Raw genomic sequence first — 20,815 nt, 5'->3', positions numbered from 1 at the left:
GAGAAGCAGTAACTTGTCCATGGTTACCCTGCCAGTGAACAGCAGAACTAGGCTGTGGACCCAAATCTCTCGTTTACCAACATTTCACTGCTTTCTTCACTACATGCAATTGTCCTTTTCTAACTCATGAGTTTGTAGCTTTTCTCTTATGCAGATGCACCTAAGTAACAGGCCTTAAAAGAGTTACAAATTTTACACATGCCTTAATATGAGGGGACTTCACAAAGTCTGTGGGAAAATGGAATTAAAGATAAAAATCAGGTACAGGCATTAGTATAGTGGTTAAGACATTGCTTGGGATACCTGCACCCGTCTGTGATTGCTTGGGTTTGAATCCTAGCTCCATTCCCCATTTTAGCTTCCTGTTAACATGTGCTCTGAGAGGGAGCAGGTGCTGGCTCAAGTAGTTGGTTCCATGCCACCCATGTGGGAAACCTGGACTGGGTCCCTGGCTCCTAGCTTTGGGCTGGCCTGGCTTTGGCCTGGCCCAACCCTGGCTGTTGTTCGCATCTGGGAAGTGAAATGGAAAATAGGAGATCTATTTCTGCCTTTCAAATAAAAATATATTAAAAAAATGAACAAGTTGAATTTTAAAAGAAGACAAATTAAAAATATAAACTTTCTCAACATGAAGTTTATCAAAGTCCAAGACACTTTTGTAAGTGACAGTACCAGCCATTCAGTGTATTCCTAATGAATGGATGATCCTGGGAATTCAATCATGTTAATGCATGATTTTTTTTTTTACACTGATGAAAAATGAGTGCCCTTAAAGACTTAAACAAAATTTTTTTCTAGATTATGTATCTGAAAGTCAGTTATTTACAGAGAGGGAGAGACAGAGGAATTTTCTCTCTGCTGGTTCACTCCTCAAATGGCCACAGCAGCAGGGCTGGGTCAGGGCCAGGCTGAAGTCAAGAGCCAGGAGTTTCTTCTTTTTTAAAGATTTAAGTATTTATCTGAAAGGCAGATTTACAGAGAGAGAGAGATCTTCCATCTCTTGGTTCACTCCCCAAATGGCTGCAATGGTCAGAACTAGGCTGATCCAAACCAGGGGACAGGAGCTTCTTCCAGGTTCCCCATGTTAGTACAGGGGCCCAAGGACTTGGGCCATCTTCTGCTGCTTTCCCAGGTACATCAGCACAGAACTGGATTGAAAATGGAGCAGCCAGGACTCAAATCATAGCCCATACGGATGTTGGCACCACAGACAATGGCTTTACTCACTACACCACAGTGATGGTTCCTAAAGACTTTTAAAGATTAGGAAAAGGGGCTGGTGCCATGGCATAGTGAGTTAAGCTGCCTCCTGCAATGTTGGCATACCATATGGGCACTGGTTTATGTCCTGGTTGTTCCATTTCTGATCCAGCTCCTTGCTAATGCACCTGGGAAAGCAGCAGAAGATGGCCTAAGTGCTCTGGGTCCCTGTCACCAAGATGGAGACCCAGATGGAGTTCCTGGCTCCTGGCTTCAGCCTAGCCCAACGCTGGCGGTTTGTAGTCATTTGGGGAGTGAACCAACAGATGTAAACTCTGACTTGCCATCTCTGCAATTCTGCATTTCAAACAAATATGAAAAAAATAAAAAATAAAAAAAAGAGGTGGATACTGAGCCAGGACCATTGCCATTGTAGAGGATAACTCTTTGGGGAAGCTTTCCCGGATATTTTTCTGTGAAGGCACTAGGTAAATTTTTGAAAATACTCTCATAATCGAGCATGTATTATTTTTCTTTGGCTCTTCAGAAAGCCAACAAGCAAAACATGTGGACACTCTTCCCAAATAACTATCATGACATCTGTTCCTGACAGGTCGTCTTTTGCTTTGACAAGACCACTTCCACTTCTTGGTAGCTACTGATTGTAAAGCCATGTTTCATATGCTGCTACAATTCTTCAAAGAAATGTTTCAGGATCTTGACCCCACTTAATCAAAATTTCCACTCCAAGATCTGCTCTTGTCCACAACTGATCTTCCCAAGATAGTTTTGGCATCCATTGAGCAGAGGCTCGTTCCACTCTAATTTTGCAGTCACAGTTGCATAAGCTGAACCAACTGAGATGTCTACAGTGTCGGCTCATGTTTCTGATGTTAATGGTCAATCTTCAATTAGCACACAAACAATATTTATGTTTTCCTTGCAAACTGATGTCATAGCTGAAATGAATTATATATTTGGAAATGGCCAATTTATTTGGGGGCCTTGACCCTATAAACTTGGAAAAATATCGATGATTTCACTTTTCTTTCACCGAAGTTTTACAACATAAACCTGATGTCTGTTCTTCAATTTTAGCAGAATTCATGTTGCTCTGATTGGAATTATTTTCAAATTGATGTCTTAATGCCTCTCTCTAACTAGATCCCTATTCAGATATGTTACAGTAAGTTTATTCTGATGCAAAAACAAACAAAAAAAACCAAAAAACAAAAAAACCAAAAAACTGAAATCCATGCATAGTTTTTTCATAGCATAGACTTCCATGAACTTTTTGAGGACTCCTCATATCACGAAATTTTTAACAGAAGCACATTGCACTAAGTATATTCTGAAAACATTCAGCAAGATTCAGGAGATACTGCAAGCTAGTATATTCTGCAAATGGTAAATTGCTCAGTAATAATGATCTTGGACAACCTATCCATTGTATAAAGCAGAGCTAGGTTTTAGTATACAAAAGTAAGACAAGCTATCACTCATTACTGTTGGTTCAGTCCTCTCCTTATGCCTGCTTTATAGCTGGCCTTTACACCTCTCACCCCTCAAAAACAAACTCATACATGAATGCATCAACAAGTAAGACTCAATAAAGCAGTATTTAGAATAAAAATCAACAGACACAATACTTCATTTATGGCTTTTCTAACAGTTATAAGCAGAAAGTTTGACTATCAAGGTTTATTTACCACTGGCAGTTTCTGCTTTGATCTGAGGAAGGCCCTTTTGTCTTCGCTCCCTCTCCTTCTCTCGATCCCGTCTCTCCTGGGACCGAGAGCGGGGAGAATGCCGGCGTCTGTCCCTGGAGCGAGATCGAGAACGTCGATGACGAGACCTCCGAGATCTAGACCCAGATCTAGATCGCCTCCTTTTTGGTGACCTGACATTTTCATGAGGACAGAGAACAGATAACACATGGAGATAAAGTAGAAAATATAAGCATATAAATTAGTATGAAAAAATACAGGTAAGTAACATTGTTTACATAAGACATGAATAGCTGGAAATTAATCCTAAAAGATTTTTTAAAAATGTATGAGTTAGAAAGCATTATAGAATATAGATGAAATAAGTAACACTGCCAATTTATAAAAGCATCTCTTGTTTTTGTCTTTAGTATCCCTGGTACTACTCTAAATTATGCCCTTGCAGTTTAAGATGCTAATTTCCATCACTGAGGTATCTTTCTGGTTTTAGCCTAGTCCCACCTCCGCCATTTGTGAGCATCTGAGGAAAGAACCTGTAGACGGCAGATATCTTCATCTCTCCTCTGTCATTCTGCTTTCAAATACATAAATCTTTAATGAAACCAAAAAACTCAACCTCAGTCTCCATGTGCAAGGCAGGGACCCAACTACATCATCTGCTTCCTTTCATACATAAACAACTGAAAAGCATGATCCACAGCAGCACTGCTCTGCTTCCACTTTGGTTAGTTGTAAAGAAACTTTGAATATATAATTCTAACACTATGTATGTAACTCAAATGAAAGGAAAAAATGTGGTTTAGAAGGACTAACCTTGGATTCGTTATATAGTAACACTTCAAATATTTGAAAAGAATACCATTTGATTTAATTCTCCATGTTTTTAAGACATACAGGATTGGAAAAACATTTTCTATAAATTACCTGGATGCTGACCTAGATCTTGATTTTCGGTTATCAGGCACATGCCGTTTAACTTCTTGAATACAAGGCTGTTCTACTTCCATTTCCTGAAATAAAACAAAAACAAGCATGAAATGAGGAATGTGGAAAAGAGAAAAAAAAAAAAAAAAAAAACCAACACACCACCTCTTGCCTTTTGATATTATACCTAGGACCAAATAACTAGTTTAGTAACATCCTGGCCATTATTGAAAAAAAATTTTTTAATACAGCTCAGAGGATTAGAAGAAATCTCTGGATATCCAGTAAATTGCATATAATTCTAATAAATCAACACCTAACATGGGGAATTGGCACTGGTTAAGCCTTCTATACACATCACTATCCTTTCAGAACTCTATGGACTTTGGTAGTAGTACATCTATTTACTAGGTAAAAAGTTGGAGCACAGAAAAAGTCCAAGGACTTTCTTCCTATTAAAAAAATGAAATGAAAACAGAAAGCAAATAAACAGGAATCTGCATGTAAGTCAAGGAAACCATAATGATCATCAATATCAGAATGAAATCTTACTTGCTGATGTGGCTTCTGCGTATGTGGTTCACTTTGTGCCTGAAAAGTAGGTTGGAAAGGCTGCTGCACTGGTGGAGGTGGAGTAATCACAGGCTGAGCCATGGGAGGAAATGCTGTAGGAAGAAGTCCATACGCTGGCATCTGTCCATTAGGAGGAAGTGGAACCTTTCGTTTAAAAAAAAAAAAAAAAGTATATGAGCAGATTTTAAGTAGCAGCTACCAATAATCTGGAAAAATTCAAGTTTACGTAAAACTAAAATATCTTCAATAAACTCTAATCAAGGAAAAACTACAATGATATTCAACATTCCTTGAAAAGTTTTAGAAGTACAATCTTTGTCCAAAGAACCATTACAAGCCCTAGTATATGGTTAAAAATTATAGAATTTCCAAATTATTTATAGGTTTTATTTTATATACTTAAAAGATAGTTTCATTTACATAAGAATGCAGTGTGACAGGCTGAACTTAGAACTACAATTGCAAATGGTCTGTTTTCACTAGGTTTCAAGTAAAATATCAATGAAAGCAAATTATAACCTAACATTTCTGCATGTACAATTCAAACATCAAAACAAAGAAAACTGTAATTACAATGTTACAAACTATTCTTTCTAAATTACTATTAAACTTTCAGTAATTGTCTGGAAACATCTTAATAGGTTTTCTTTATATTTTAAAGAGGCTCATAAAATAACTATTAAAACTTCATTCAACAAGAAAATAAAATCATCTTATCACATTACCAACTCTACAGAACTAATCAAATACAATATGAATAAAAAATGAACATACTTAAAGAGCTTTCTCAGTAAGTTAAGGCTACACTAGAGTATTTCCCATGGGTTGTTGTAAAAGACATAATTACTGCAGTAGCACTGTAGTGCTACTTGGCTGATCATACAGCTACGTAATAGTGATCTGTGAAGTGTAAACCGTGTGTTCTAATGAACAGATCGACTCAGTTACAGGGCCAGCACTGTGGCAAAGTGGGTAAAGCCCCCGCCTACAGTAGCAGCATCCCATATGGGTACTGGTTTGAGTCCTGGCTGCTCCACTTCCGATCCAGCTCTCTGCTATGGCCTGGGAAACCAGTAGAAGATGGCCCAAGTCCTTAGGACCCTGCACCTACTTGAGAGACCAAGAGGAAGGTACTGGCTCTTGGCTTCGGATTGGTGCAGCTCTGGCCATTGTGGAAATCTGGGGAGTGAACCAGCAGATGCAAGACCTCTCTGCCTCTCTATGTAACTTTTTCAAATAAATAAATAAATCTAACAAAACAAAACAAAAACCAAAACTGAGTCACAACAAAAATGCCTGTACCTGATGGTGCATCGGATCCTGTTGCATTCCCATCATTCGAGGTTGAAACTGTTCCATATTTTGATGTTGCGTGTATGCTGGCTGCTGCATGGCATCTCCAGGAAATCCGCTGAAAATGTGAATAATCATAAAATGTATACTATAGACGTACAATGAATGTTATTCAGGCATCATAAGTAATCAACATTTTGCCGAATCATGCATTTGCCAATAATTAATTCATATACTCAGTATTATCTCAAATGCAAAAGTCACTTTTTATTCTGACAGGATCCTCTTCCCATTCAGAAGAAAGATTATTAACACCACCGTCATACAAAACAGTGACTCCACTGAAAATTTTAAATGTTAACTTAAGTTACTTAAGTTCCTATCTGTCCAGGAATTTAAAAAAGAAAAAAATCTGAAACCCACAAGGGTGTCTGAGGAGGAGGAGAGGTGGCAGCAGGCGCTGTGGCAGCAGGGGCTGTGGTGGCAGGCGCAGCAGGTGCAACGGCAGCAGGTGCAACGGCAGCAGGGGCTGCAGTGGTGGCAGCAACAGCTTCCTCTTTCTTTGATTCTTCCACAGCCTCTGGCTCATCATCATAATCAAATCTATCAAGCAGCTTCTGGAATAGGGACGTCAATATTTCATTTTATAATTCCGACTGTGATTCACTGCATAGAAAATGCTAAACAACAGATGTTTACCATCATCTATAACCCACCACGCTGTTGCATACAATCTTATTTTTCTACATGACTCTGAGAACCTTGGTTCACAAATAAATTTCACAAAAATGCCATTTTAGGAAAGATATAAAAATGCACCATTTTTGACTTATTTTCCACTTATTTCATAATTAACTAATACTTTCTTCTAATATTCATCTACCTAGAGTATAAACTCTGTGTGCATGAAAATGGGTGTCAATGGGTGTGTACATTTTCAGCCATCTATAAAATGTACAAAAAAAGGACTGCTTTATTCAATCACTATGAGTGCATAAAGAAAAATATCCATATATAACTGCTCAAGAATATACTAATAAGGGGCTGGTGCTGCGGTATAGTAGGTAAAGCCGCCGTCTGCACTGCTAGAATCCTATATGGGCACAGGTTCGAGTCCTGGCTGCTCCACTTCCAATCCAGCTCTCTGCTATGGCCTGGAAAAGCAATGGAGGATGGCCCAGGTCCTTGGGTCCCTGCACCAGTGTGGGAGACCTGGAGGAAGCTCCAGGCTTTGGATCAGCACAGCTCCGGCCATTGTGGCCATCCGGGGAGTGGACCAATGGATGGAAGACCGCTCTCTCTCTCTGCTTCTCTGTAACTCTGCCTTTCAAATAAAATAATAAATAAATCTTTAAAAAAAAAATACTAATATAGGACCAGGGCACAAAGGAATTTCATGCCCATTAACACTAGCTTCTTTATTAAAACTTTACTGCTAAACTCGGATGACTAGAAACTTTAACTTAAAAATGAAAATCAGGATATTTATTTTTGGAAAAAATTTAATTATTTATATGAAAGACAACGAAGGTGAGACAGAGATGTTTCATTCACTGGTTCACTCGCCAAGTGGCTACAACAGCCAGGACTGGTCCAGGGCAGAGCCAGACCTCCACCTTAGTCTCCCACATGGGTGTAGGGTACTAAGCACTTGGGCCATCCTGTGCTGTCTTCCCAGGCACATTATCAGGAAGCTGGATTAAAGTGGAATAGCATTCTGATATAGGCTGCCAGTGTTGCAAGGGGCAGCTTAATCTACCATGCTCCAACACCAGCCCCTTTAGTTGCTTTTTTTGAGGTAACTGAAAATCTGTAAAGCAGCTGAAGTAGAAAAATTATCATCAGCAATTAGCTTAAAAGAGACCATTTTAGTCAAAAGAATAACAGATTCCGCTCCACCCCAAAGCTGGTATAACTAACAAATACTGGTCAATCCTTTAAGATGAAATACTAAAGGAACTGTAATTCAAATTAACAAGCTAAAAATGCCTACTATCATGGCTTCTACTCAATTTTTCTCTGGAAGTCTTAGCCACCAGTAAAGAAAAACAAATAAGCCCAGATTTTGAAGACAAAAATTCAAATTTAATAGCTACCTAGAAAATTCAAGAGAATCAACATTAATATCTGAAAGATAAAATCAAAATTAATAGTCTTTTTGTATGGCATCATAAGCCACATGAAAAGTACTATGAAACACTAACTAACAGAACATGGGTCTGGTCTAGCAGTTAAGCCCCTAGTCAAGATGCCTGTACCCCATATTGAAGTGGCTGGGTTCAATGCCTGCCTCCAACTCCTAATTCCTGCTTCCTGCTAATGCAGACTCTGGGACAGAGTGGTGATGACTCTTGAAATCGAGTTCCTGCCACAAATGTGGAAGATAAAATGAATTCCTATTTCTCAGCTTTGGCAGTTGGCTGCTCTACTGTCAACATATGGAGAATGAACCAGTAGATAGGAGGTCTTTCTCAAATAAATTAAAAATAAAAACAAAAACAACAAACAGGGTGGACATTTGGCACAGCAGTTAAAATGTCACTTGGGATGCCTGCAACCTGGAATGGACTGCCTGGTTCTAGTCCAGCTTCCTGCTAATGTGCACCTGGGAGTAGTATATGATAGCCTACATCCCACACATCCCTCCCACACCCACAGAGACCCAGATAAGGAGTTACTGGTTTCTGGCTTTGGCCTGGCCTAACCCTGGCTCTTACAGGCACTTGAGAGGTGACCCATCAGATAGGAAATCTCTGTGGGTCTGTTTTTCAAAGAAAATGAAAATAAAAATGTAAAACAAAAACTAGAAATCTAAGCATGAAAGATGAAATGTATATGACACACATAAAGGAAATTATAAAAATATAGCCTGTATGTGAGGCTATCAGTGCTTCCCAAATTAAACTTCAAATTCAAATTCATGGGGCCGGTGCCATGGCACAGTTGGTTAATCCTCCACCTGTGGCGCCGGCATCCCATATGGGCACTAGTTCTAGTCCCGGCTGCTCCTCTTCCAATCCACTTTCTGCTGTGATCTGGGAAAGCAGTAGAGGATGGCCCAGGTGCTTGGGCCCCTGCACCCACATGGGAGACCAGGAAGAACCACCTGGCTCCCAGCTTTGGATCAGCACGGATCTGACTGTTGCGGCCATTTGAGGAGTGAACAAACAGAGGGAAGACCTTTCTGTCTCTCCCTCTCTCTGTCTGTAACTCTACCTCTCAAATAAGTAAAAATAAAAAATCTTAAAAAAAAGTAATTTTAACATTTATGCTAAAGTTCACCTGAAAAAAGCGTGTTACAATGGCTAATTTTTTCTGTCAACTTGGCTAGGTTACACAAGGGTTTGTAAAAAGTTCATGGAAAAATGTAGAGATTTATCTTCCACCAGCTGGTTCACTCCCCAAATGGGTACAACAGCCAGGAGACAGGAACTCCAGCCAGGTTTCTCATGTGGATGGCAGGAAACTCAAGTATCTGAGCCATCACCCATGGAGTCCCCTATGCAGTATTATTATTATTATTTTTTTTTTTTTTTACAGGCAGAGTTGACAGTGAGAGAGAGAGAGAGAGACAGAGAGAAAGGTCTTCCTTTGCCGTTGGTTCACCCTCCAATGGCCGCCGCGGCTGATCCGAAGCCAGGAGCCAGGTGCTTTTCCTGGTCTCCGATGGGGTGCAGGGCCCAAGCACTTGGGCCATCCTCCACTGCACTCCCGGGCCACAGCAGAGAGCTGGCCTGGAAGAGGGGCAACCGGGACAGAATCCGGCGCCCCGACCAGGACTAGAACCCGGTGTGCCGGCGCCACTAGGCGGAGGATTAACCTAGTGAGCTGTGGCGCCGGCCCCCTATGCATTATCAAGGAGCTAGATTGGAAGTAGCACAGCCAGTACTTGAACCAGCACTCCAATATAGGTTGCAGGTGTCTGAAGTGATGGCTTAACCTGCTGCACCACAATGCCTGTTCCACATCCTTCATATGACAGTTATTTGGCAAAATACTAATCTAGATGTTGCTGTGAATGTAATTTTTAGATGACATTAACATTTAAATCAGCAGAATCTACATAAAGCAGATTACCCGTCATTACAGGAGGGCCTCAACCAATCAGCTGAAGGCCTTGAGAACAAGAACTTAGGTTTTCCACAGAAGCATCTCTCAAGACTACAAAACATGGAAATCATGCCTGAGTTTCCAGTCAGCTGCCCTGTGGAACTGAGACTTAGGCCTATAATGTTAACTCTTACCTGAATTTCCAGCCTGCTGACCTGTCCTATTAACGTCAGTTTACCAGAACTGACAACTATGAGTCAATTCCTTAAGAACAAAAAACCTCTCTTACCTTCTTTCCTCCTGACTATCCATCTCCATCCTTTCATTCTTTACATAGATATAAACAATGGTTGCTTCCCTGGATACCCCTCTCTCAATGTAAATATTGGTTCCCTTTCCCTGGCGTCTCTTACTAATGGACTGACTACCTACCTCCCTTTAGATATAAATACTGGTCCTGTTTCCTTGGAGATCCCTGACTAATGCATATGATCAAGAAAAAGCCAAACAGAGTATAAAAAAGAGCAAGTGGGAGGGATATCTGGAAATGCAAGATAGTATTTAAGGGTTTCAACTGGTATGATGCATAAATAAATATGTAAGTAGAACAGAACAACTTCCAGATAGACATAAACACACGGAATCTGGTATACGAAAAAGTAGCATGGAAGAGCTGGCTATAAAGTACTAAAATTTAACTATCTTGAACCATATTCTAAGAGTCCAGAGGTACTAAACAAACAAACAAAAATATGAAGCTACAAGAAGAAAATATGGTTCTTTTTAAATACAGTGAGAGTTCTTCTAATTATGGCACAGAACAAAAGACTAATAAATCTATATATCCAAGAATTTATTTTCACATGTGTAAGGAAATAGGTGTAGAAGAACATATTTAAACAAATCTGTTCAAAGCAGTTTACAATTATTTTTTATTTTATATCTTTCTGTACTTTTGTTTTATATCCTCTACAAGCATGCATTCCCTTTTTATGCAACAAATTAATCTTTAATAAATAGTTTTCATAAATCACTGATATAATGAAAACTAGTATTTTGGGACCACTGGTAATAAGGTTCTTCTATCTTAGAATGTTAGAAAGAATCAAATTTTAAGATGATGAATGAAATGAAAGATACAGTTCTATGAATTTCCTACTTCTATATATTTTTGCAGTAAAACTTGAAAAATCAACTTCATATAATCATAAAATTCCAGAAGCAGAAAGAACATAAAATCAACAAGAGTGTAGCTGTTTGGATTAAAATCTTAATGGGAAGATGATCTGGGCTGTGCATGCTCATGCTTACCCATTTCCTTAATGGCAGTTTCATGAACGAAAAAGAATCAGAAGACCCTACACATTAGCTGAAACATACCGAACCAACCCGATACAGAAATGTTTTCTAACAGCAAAAAACTGGAAACAACTTGAATGTTTATCAGCAGGGGAATGAGATTTAAACCGTATCGTGTCCAGGTAATGGAATACCATTAACATGCATTCAGTGACAATGCAGATCTAAATCCATTAACTTCAATAACAAAAAGAGACAAGAGTATTAAGATCTAAACAAGCAAGTACAGATTATGACCAATTGAAGAAAAGCATATATCCTAAGAAATCTGAAAAGACATAAAGCAAAATGTTAGCAGTAATCTCCAAGTATGGGAATTAACAGAGTTTCCTTGTTTATTTTCTTCACTCTGAGAAATAGCAGAAATGAGCATGTTTTACATTTCCAACTAGAAAAAATAATCAATGCTTTGATGTCAAGGGGTGGGGGAGAGCCCTCAAATCACAAACAACAAAATGAACAGTCCACAAAGAAGCTTATAGAAGGGCTAACTCCCACAATCCAAGTTGCCTGATATAAACAGTGGGGTGGGTTATGTGAGAGAAGCGTACCTTGTCAAATGCAGTTTTTTGTTCAGGTGGGGGGAAAGCAGCTTTTTGTTCAGGTGGTTGTGTAGGAGCTGTCTTTAACTGAGCTGTGATAGCCTGAACCTGAGCCATCACAGCATTGTCAAGGGCGGGAGACTGTGGTTTTGGAGGTTGTTGAAAAGTCTGAAGGATCTGCTGAAGCTTAAAGAACGGGAAAACTGATAAACCACACAACAAAGTATAATCATAGTATCAAAAGTTAATTTACTAAAAAAAACCTTAAAGGTGACTCAAATCGCATAGGTACAGAGTAAACCTGGGAAAAAACATCAACTTTTTATTAATGGTTAAGTCTGTTGTGAATGAATACATTAGAGATACAAGCTGCACAGCACAACTTTAAAAACGCATCTTGACAACCCCAGTGATATAAAATGATGGTCAAAGAGAAGAGAAAACACACTGAATTGTGAACAAAGTAAGTATGTTTTCTAGAAAACAAAAAAAACCTTTCTACTCGAAACGACTCTGAAATCAATCAGAAATACTAGAATTATGAACAACAACATTGGCCACTTCGTAGTTCTGAAATTCTTTTCAAAGGAGTATTGCTATTTCTAAGCATGTTATTCCCTTGTTTTTTACTTTCTCATTTTCACTATTATCTTTGTCACTGTCTCCCTAGTGAAAGATTTTCTAGCTGAAAAGTAGACATTTTCTACCTTGAATGTGCTCATCCATGAGAAATGGAAAACCAGAACTGACAACTGTTCCTAGCCTTTTTAACAACTTAACCTTTGAGTAGGTGCTTTACCTGTTGACCTTGAGTTGTCTGAAACAGTTGAGCCACAGCAGCAAAAGCATCAGAGCTGGGCAACTGTGGGACAGTTGGTAAGGAGTTTGGAGTGGCTTGTGGGGTTTCAGAAGAAACTTTTACTGGAGGTGGAGGTGAGCCTAAAAAAGAGAAGGGCATTAACGCCCAAGAAAATGTTAATCTACAAATTTCTCATTTTAAAACCCCATTAAGTGTCTTTGTTAAGTAAAATTTCACCCAATTTAACAAAATAAAGTATATAATATGTATAGTGTGTGGTCCTGGAGTATATTATATCAAGTACCAGAAGGGAATGTTTTTATTAGAAACACAATTATAGAAAGAAAATCATAGCATCCAAGATGAAAACTCAAGTTTCCTTCTTAATGGGAAAATTCCACCAATATAGACTCCAAAATCTTTCATGTACCAATAATTGTATCATCTAAGCTCACAGATACATGTGATTATACCTTCATTATTGGTAACATTTTCTGCTACTGGGGCGGCATTACTGGTTCCTGCTGCCATGTCCAAAAGTGGTTGAATAATTTCAATTTTGAACACTCCATTTTTTTGCCAAAGGTTCAACACACGGACTATTTTACTCTATTGTGTGAGAGAAAACACAAAAACATTAGTAAATAAATACTGCATATTTCCTCTGTTATACTTCTTACCAAAAAAGGAAACATATATATCAGAATTATATCCCATTTAAATTACTGATTAAACTTTCTTTGGCAGTATAATCTAGACTAAGAAACACATACAGACCTAGAGAATAAAAAGAAATACATTATTGTATTTATGGTTACAAAAAAACTCCCTCACTGATTAAAAACAAACAAACAAACAAGAAAAAGTTATCTTGGGGCTGGCATTGTGGCGTAGTAGGTTAAGCCACCACCTGCAGTGCAGGCATCTCATAAGTGCCCATTCGAGTTCCAGATGTTTCACTTCGGATCCAGTTCCCGGCTAATAAGCCTGGGAAAGCAGAAGATGGTTCAAGTTGGGCCCCTGAACCCATGAAGGAAACCTGGAAGAAGCTCTTGGCTCCTGGCTTTAAGATCTGTCCAGCTCTGGCCTTTGCAGCTATTTGTGGAATGAACCAGCAGATGGCAGATCTGTGTCTCTGTCTTTCCTTCTTTCTTTCTATAACTCTGCCTTTCAAGTAAATATATTTTTAAAATATACACAAACATAAACAAAACAAGTTATCTTCAAGAATTAAAAGAAGAAAAATGTGATGAATATAACAATTAAGATACATTCTGAGTATGCGTGCCAGTGTGATTCTCCTGCCAGCTGCTATAGCTGTCGTGTTTTTCTACCTCTCTATAGCAAACTGTCAAACCAGCTACATGTGTACTGAAGAATTACATGCTGTGACCTAACTGGCAATGAACACCATTTAATCCTCACAATAAATCCCTGGCCCCTTTCCAGAAGAAGCAACAATCTGAGATCAGTACTGACTTTCTATTCTGCAGAATGTCCTTGTTAATTACACAAGTGCCTCTTTTCAACTGTTTTCTTCCTTAAAGCCAAGATGATGCTCCTTTCGTATATTTAATATTTTTTTTTGTTTTTTTGTTTTTTTTTGTTTGTTTTTTTTTGACAGGCAGAGTTAGTGAGAGAGAGACAGAGAGAAAGGTCTTTGCCGTTGGCTCACCCCCCAATGGCCGCTGTGGCCGGCACACTGCGCCGATCCGAAGCCAGGAGCCAGGTGCTTTTCCTGGTCTCCCATGAGGGTGCAGAGCACAAGCGCTTGGGCCATCCTCCACTGCACTCCCGGGCCACAGAAGAGAGCTGGCCTGGAAGAGGAGCAACCGGGACAGAATCCGGCACCCCGACCGGGACCAGAACCCGGTGTGCCAGCACCGCAGGCAGAGGATTAGCCTATTGAGCCGGCCTCGTATGTTTAATTTTTAAAAATTTTGTGGTAAGAACATTCAACACAAGATCAACATTCCTGCCTTGTTGTTCTTGCTTAACTAAAACTTTATTCCCATTGATTACCAAGTTCCCAGTTTCCCTTCCTAACAGCTCCTGGCAACTACAACTCCACTCTTTGATTTTATACGTTTGGTTCCTTTCCTGTCTCAACAGTACAACATCCTTGAAGGACAACATAAGAAAATAAATAAATATGAAATGACTGCTACAAAAAAATCTGGGTTTTGTTTCAAACTCATGGAGCTTAGTACATGAAGATGTTTCTAGAAATAAAGTAGGTTTAAAAACAAAAAACTGGGGCTGGCGCTGTCGCATAGCAGGAAAGGCCACCACCTGCGGTGCTGGCATCCCATATGGGCACCGGTTCGAGTTCCGGCTGCTCCACTTCCAATCCAGCTCTCTGCTGTGGCTTGGGAAAGCAGTGGAAAATGGCCCAAGTCCTTGGGCTCCTGCAACAGCAAGGGAGACCCGGAGGAAGCTCGAGGCTCAAGGCTCTGGATCAGCCCAGCTCCAGCCGTTGCAGCCAACTGAGGAGTGAATTGGCAGATGGGGGACCTCCCTCTCCTCCTTCTCTCTGTGTAACACTAACTTTCAAATAAACAAATAAATCTTAAAAAAACAAAAACAAAAACAACCCTAAGAATACAAGATTTAATTAAACATTATAAACCATACCTTATCCTCAGATGGACAAAGATACAAATATTGGAATGTGGCGGTTATGTTTTTAGAGAATCTTGGCCCAAAAACATCTTTATCAGTTCCAAACTGATGACGAGACTGTCGCACAATTGAGTCAATTACATATAATCCTGGAACTTTGTACTCTGGTTTACACTGCAAAGATAAAGATACAAAGTCAATATAAAAAAAGTAAAATCACAATTTGACACCTATTAATCTCACATGTATACACTTTATGTATTAATCCAGAGACTATTTAGAAACTACTGAAGTATTTCAGTTATCTAGTTGGGTAACCTGCTAAATACCCCACAGGTCTACACACTCTATCATCCTCTTGATAGATACTCTAGACCCCCCAACATTTACTTTTCTGATCCCTCTTTATACAACATTATCAACCTAACATACAATATTATCAACCCCTAAGCTACTTTCATACAAAATCACTTATAACAGTCTCTATTCCGATTTATCCTGCTCAAAAAGACAATTTTTACCTTTAAAACTTATTTTAACATCACATCAAGAAAATAATGGATAGCAGAGGCCTAAGCACTTGGGCCATCTCCTGCTGTTTTCCTAGGCACATTAGCAAGGAGCTAGATTGGAAGTGGAGCAGTGGAAACTTGAAGAGGCACTTGCAGGAGATGGTGATCACATGAGATACTGTCACCCCAGGTGGCAGCTTAACTTGCTGTGCCACAACGCTGGCCCCAGGAAATAAAAATCAAAAGGGGGATGAGCGTCACATGCAGCAGGTTAAGCTACTACTTAGGGTGCCAGAATCCATTCTCAGAGCACTGGCTGGTCCTTGCTGCTCTGCTTCCATCCAGCTCCCTACTAATGTTCCTGGGAAAGTAGCAGCAGAAGGCCCAAGTGCTTGGGCTCTGCCTCGTACATGGCAGATGGAGCTCCAGGCTCCTCGTTTCAGCCAATGGCCCAGCTTGGGATGCTGCGACCATTTGGGGATTGAGCCAGGGGAAGATCCGTCTTTCCTCTCTGTCACTCTGCTTTACAAATAAATAAAAACTCAAAATAAAATAAATAAAAGGAAAGGTCATTCTAGGCCCATCATATACAGTGGTATGGAGGTAATTTAAATTGTGTTTTCCATTTTACTTATTTGTACCTTGATTTTCTTCTATTGACATTTGTTTTTTGCTGGAGCTCTAACTTGTATCCCCAAGTCAGTGTGCAAAGGCCATGGATTAGAGATGTCTCCACAATATTTATCAGAATGTGCTGCATGGCACAACTCTTTTTCAGGGACCAAGCTCTCTAAGTCTCCATTCTCAGCCCTCTACTAAGACCTACATGAGCTACTCAGTTATAGAACAACATACTAAGAACTGAACAATGGCCTAATTCTGATGGAAGCAGTGTTACTTCCCAAAGCAACTTCATATAAAATTGTCAAAGGTGAGTTAAATGTCAACAAAGTAGATGGGACAAAGGGTAGAGCAGGCATGTAAGGCTCAGAGAAATGTCTTGCCCAATAGAAAGAGAAGTTGTGAGGCATGTTATGTGGTGTGCCAAGCTCCAAGTAAGCACTCCATCAATGGTATTGCTAAAAATTTGTGTTTAAATTTCCAGTGATTAAAATGAACCTTTAGTGACTAATTTTTTATAGAGTGGCCTTTAGAAGCAAGTAACCAAATTACAACTTACAAAGTAAATTAGAAATACTCATAAACAGTTAATCATGAAATAGTTACCTTTTTGATGAACTTTTCTACTATTTGAACTACATGCTTATAAAGCTGAAAAGAATGAAAAAACAGTTACTTCCCAGCATACACATGTCTACAGTTGCTATAATCAGAAAATACTCAAAGCCTTGAAATTTGTAGTCTGAATAATTATCAGTGTTGAATGAACCATGAGAAACAATTTATAATCAACAGTTAAATATTTTAAGTAACAAATCTGATTTATCTACAATAGAAAACCACAAAACTTGCTTCAAATACAAGGTCCTTGGATTTTTTAATTAATGAACTTTCATAAAGCAAGATATTAGGCAATGTTACAGAATGGCCAAGAACAATGGAATTGGAACTAAGTAATGCAGTTTCTATTGTTCTTGGCCCTTCTGTAACATTTAATTCCATGGAGCCTGAATTTTTTTTCTTCTTATATAAATGAAACCAATACTCTACTACAAGAATTAAACAAAGTAGAGGAAAAAAATGTAAAACAACAGCACAGTGCAAATGCATAGTATTATCACTGGGATGCCAGGAGAAGCTGGTTAGTACTCTAATTCAGGTATGAACTAACTTACAAGATTAATTCTCAAGTTTAACAACATTTTCAAAATTTCAAAAACATTCAAATATATATTTATTTTATTCTTACCTTAATAGCTTTAATAGCAGCTTTAGTGATAAGAATCATCTTGGCTCTAGAGATGGGAGGTTTCATGTCCATAAGTGAGAAGAGCTTAAAAAACAAAAAACAAAAAAGACTTGAACTAAAAGTTTAACAATCTGCACAAGCTTTTCTACATACCTGCATCACCACTTAGAAAACTGGAAAAATCATATTACTGAAAATATAGCAAAGAAAAGTCATGAACCTAGAATAAAAACATATGTAAAACTGTTAACTGTAAGAAAAGATAAAATCTTGCCCAAAAACTCACAAATAATTCAGGTTCTTGGCTTCCCGTCTGACCCAGACCCAGCCATTCTTTCTCTGTCTCCCTGCCTCTCTCTCTGTAACTCTGCCTTTCAAGTAAATAGATCTTAAAAAAGAAGACTTGAGAAGAGGGAACCAAGATTTGAGTGCCTACTATGTCCAGGCAGCAGTGAGTTAAATGGTACACTGTATTATTTTATCTAATCATTCATGCAGATTAAGGTATCTAATTAAGGTATCTGCTTTGAGATGATATTCAAAAACATTTAAATATTTTAGCTGATGTCCAAGAATGATCTGAAATAAAAAGCTGTGGTTCTAAAGCTCACACTTAACAGCACTAATACAATGCTGCTCAATTGATCAAATTTGTGAAGAGACCATGGACATGAAGAAAGGCCCAGAGTAGAACTAAAAGGTGGTAGAATCAAAGCCATGAGGACAGGTGAAAAGGAGCTTGTAGGAGGAGCACCAGGAACGTACAAGTATATTACCTAGTATATACCAAAGATGCCAATGCAGCAAAGAAGGGGCCACATAAATAAACAAACAAAAAATAGGACAAAGTGGAATCCTAGAAATTAAAAGCACTTGGCAGTGTCATAAGAGGATAATTAGTATATAACCCAAACCTTATTTATTCAGTTTGGTAATTTGGTGGCTGCAAATAACAGTTTTTAAAAAATGATTCTGAATTCTAGTTGGTTAAGGAAATAGCAAGTAGGGAAGCGGAAATGCATTTTTGACTTATTTTTTCATTCATTCAACAAGTAAGAGACCTTCATAACTGGCAAGCTCAATGTCTGATCCATAGACAGAGCCATGTTTCAAAGCTTTATAGCTGACTATCCTTGTGTCCTTTACCTGTTACCATTACAAAGCTCCCACAATATTTAGGTTTCTTTTGAGATGCTCTCTGTTGTTCTTTATCAACACTTGTAAAAAACTACCTTTTTGGTGGCCAGCGCCATGGTGCAGTAGGTTAATCTTCCGCCTATGGCGCCGGCATCCCATATGGGCGCCGGTTCTAGTCCTGGCTGCTCCTCTTCCAATCCAGCTCTCTGCTATGGCCTGGGAAAGCAGTGGAGGATGGCCCAGATCCTTGGGCCCTTGCACCCATGTGGGAGACATGGGTTAAGAGGCACCTAGCTCCTGGCTTCGGATCGGCGCAGCTCCAGCTATTGCAGCCATCTGGGGAGTGAACCAACGGAAGGAAGACCTTTCTCTCCGTCTCTCCCTCTCACTGTCTGCAACTCTACCTCTCAAATAAATAAATAAAAATCTTAAAAAAAAAAAAACAAAACCCTACCTTTTAAAGTTCAATGAAAGTTACTTTTTAGATTTATTTGCAAGGCAGACACACAAAGAAGAAAAGGAGGGAGAGGGAGAGAGATCTTCCATCCACTATGCACTACCCAAATGGCAGCCAATCAAAGCCAGAAGCCAGGAACTCCATCCTGATCTCTCACATGGGTGGCAGGGGCCCAAGTATTTGGGCCGTCCTCTGCTGCCTTCCCAGGTGCATCAGCAGGAAACTGGATCAGAAGTGGAGAAACTGGGACTTGAACTGCCACTCTGATACAGGATGCTGGCACTGCAAGCAGTGGCTTAACCCATTGTGCCACAGACTGGCCCTCAAAGTTACTAGTATTTTATTATATTTTTTTAAGATTTATTTATACAGAAAGGTCTTCCATCCGCTGGTTCACTCCCCAGTTGGCCGCAATGGCCAGAGCTGCGTTCACCTGAAGCCAGGAGCTTCTTCCAGGTCTCCCACATGGGTGCAGGGCCCACAGACCTGGGTCATTTTCCACTGCTTTCCCAGGCCATAGCAGAGAGCTGGACTGGAAGTGGAGCAGCCGGGACTGAATCCGGCACCCATATGGGATGCCAGTATTGCAGGAGGTGGCTTCATCTGCTAATGCCACAGCACTGGCCCCAGTTACTAGTATTTTACTGACTTCTCTGAGCACAAATTCATCAGTGTCTTCACTGGACATAGACCTAAACATGGTGTTGAAACTGATATGAATTGATACACTTTACTGGTAACCATGTACACTGACGATGTACATTTGGACAGAAATACTAACAGCTTTTTTGGTGAGTTACATGTTATAAGCCCATTTTACAGATGAAGGTACTAGGATGCAAGAACCTGTTCTATGTCATAAAACTAACTAAATGGTAGAATTTGATCTATAATTGACCAATTTTCAAATCTGAGTTCTTTCAAATACAAACAATAAAGAAATTACCTAGACTATATTATCAAAGAATGGTACAGATAATAAAGATGGTAATATTGACTATGTAGTTATGTTAAAAAATGTTTTAAAAGGCTCACAAGGTGTATATTATGAACAAAAATTGTGCATGAATTTTAAAATTGTTTTGCAATAAAATAAACATCTTTTCCACAAACTTTTGATAAACCTTGGTACTACCATGACATGTAATTTTGCTGAAAAAGAATTCCAGACACATTCCAGAGCAGTGTTTTTCAAACTGAGTTGAAATCCATTAAAAAGCTGTAAAAATAAGTTCTGTGTGGTAACAGAGCTTTTAGTGTAGAGTAAAAAATAAAACAGCTTTGTACACAGTAAAAGCAGGTAAGTAGTCCCTTGGTATCCTTGTTCCAAGATCTACTAGAGAGCATGGTGGGTTGTGGGGAGCGTTGTAGTTCAGCACGTTTAGCTGCCACCTGCAATGCCAACATCCCATGTGTGCTGTGGTCTGAGTCCTGGCATCTCCACTTCTGATCCAGCTTCTTATAAATGCACCTGGGTGCTGGGTTCTAGTCCCGGTTACTCCTCTTCCAGTCCAGCTCTCTGCTGTGGCCCAGGAAGGCAGTGGAGGATGGCCCAAGTGCTTGGGCCCTACACCCACATGGGAGACCAGGAAGAAGCACCTGGTTCCTGGCTTCGGATCGGCACAGCGCCAGCCGTAGCAGCCATTTGGGGGGTGAACCAACGGAAGGAAGACCTTTCTTTCTCTCTCTCTCACTGTCTATAACTCTACCTGTCAAATAAATAAATTAAAAATAAATTTAAAAAATTTAA

The 20,815-nt window shown here is 39.4% G+C and overlaps 1 protein-coding gene and 1 non-coding gene across 6 annotated transcripts in view; both read right to left on the bottom strand.

Annotated features, from left to right (window-relative positions):
• Positions 1-20,815, bottom strand: part of SCAF4 (SR-related CTD associated factor 4) — a 64,501-nt gene that overhangs the window by 23,327 nt on the left and 20,359 nt on the right. For 2 of the 5 annotated variants that reach the window (XM_008267178.4, XM_017347217.3), the window contains exons 2-12: positions 17,472-17,555; positions 16,829-16,873; positions 15,102-15,263; positions 12,941-13,076; positions 12,468-12,607; positions 11,678-11,854; positions 6,141-6,334; positions 5,727-5,835; positions 4,404-4,568; positions 3,852-3,937; positions 2,910-3,100 (exon numbers count right to left, since the gene is read on the bottom strand). In XM_008267178.4, the coding sequence (XP_008265400.2) occupies positions 2,910-3,100; positions 3,852-3,937; positions 4,404-4,568; positions 5,727-5,835; positions 6,141-6,334; positions 11,678-11,854; positions 12,468-12,607; positions 12,941-13,076; positions 15,102-15,263; positions 16,829-16,873; positions 17,472-17,555 (1,489 nt within the window). The remainder of the gene's footprint in view (positions 1-2,909; positions 3,101-3,851; positions 3,938-4,403; positions 4,569-5,726; positions 5,836-6,140; positions 6,335-11,677; positions 11,855-12,467; positions 12,608-12,940; positions 13,077-15,101; positions 15,264-16,828; positions 16,874-17,471; positions 17,556-20,815) is intronic. The other 3 variants (XM_051859485.2, XM_017347218.3, XM_051859486.2) reach the window with 2 other exon arrangements.
• MIR12095 (microRNA mir-12095) lies at positions 17,146-17,203 on the bottom strand. The gene is given in 1 exon segment (NR_162734.1): positions 17,146-17,203. It is a non-coding gene; the product is annotated as a microRNA mir-12095 (primary transcript).

The sequence above is a fragment of the Oryctolagus cuniculus genome, chromosome 4 (assembly GCF_964237555.1).
Source record: "Oryctolagus cuniculus chromosome 4, mOryCun1.1, whole genome shotgun sequence".
NCBI classification, from domain to species: Eukaryota; Metazoa; Chordata; class Mammalia; order Lagomorpha; family Leporidae; genus Oryctolagus; species Oryctolagus cuniculus.
This window is presented reverse-complemented; position numbering and strand designations above follow the sequence as displayed.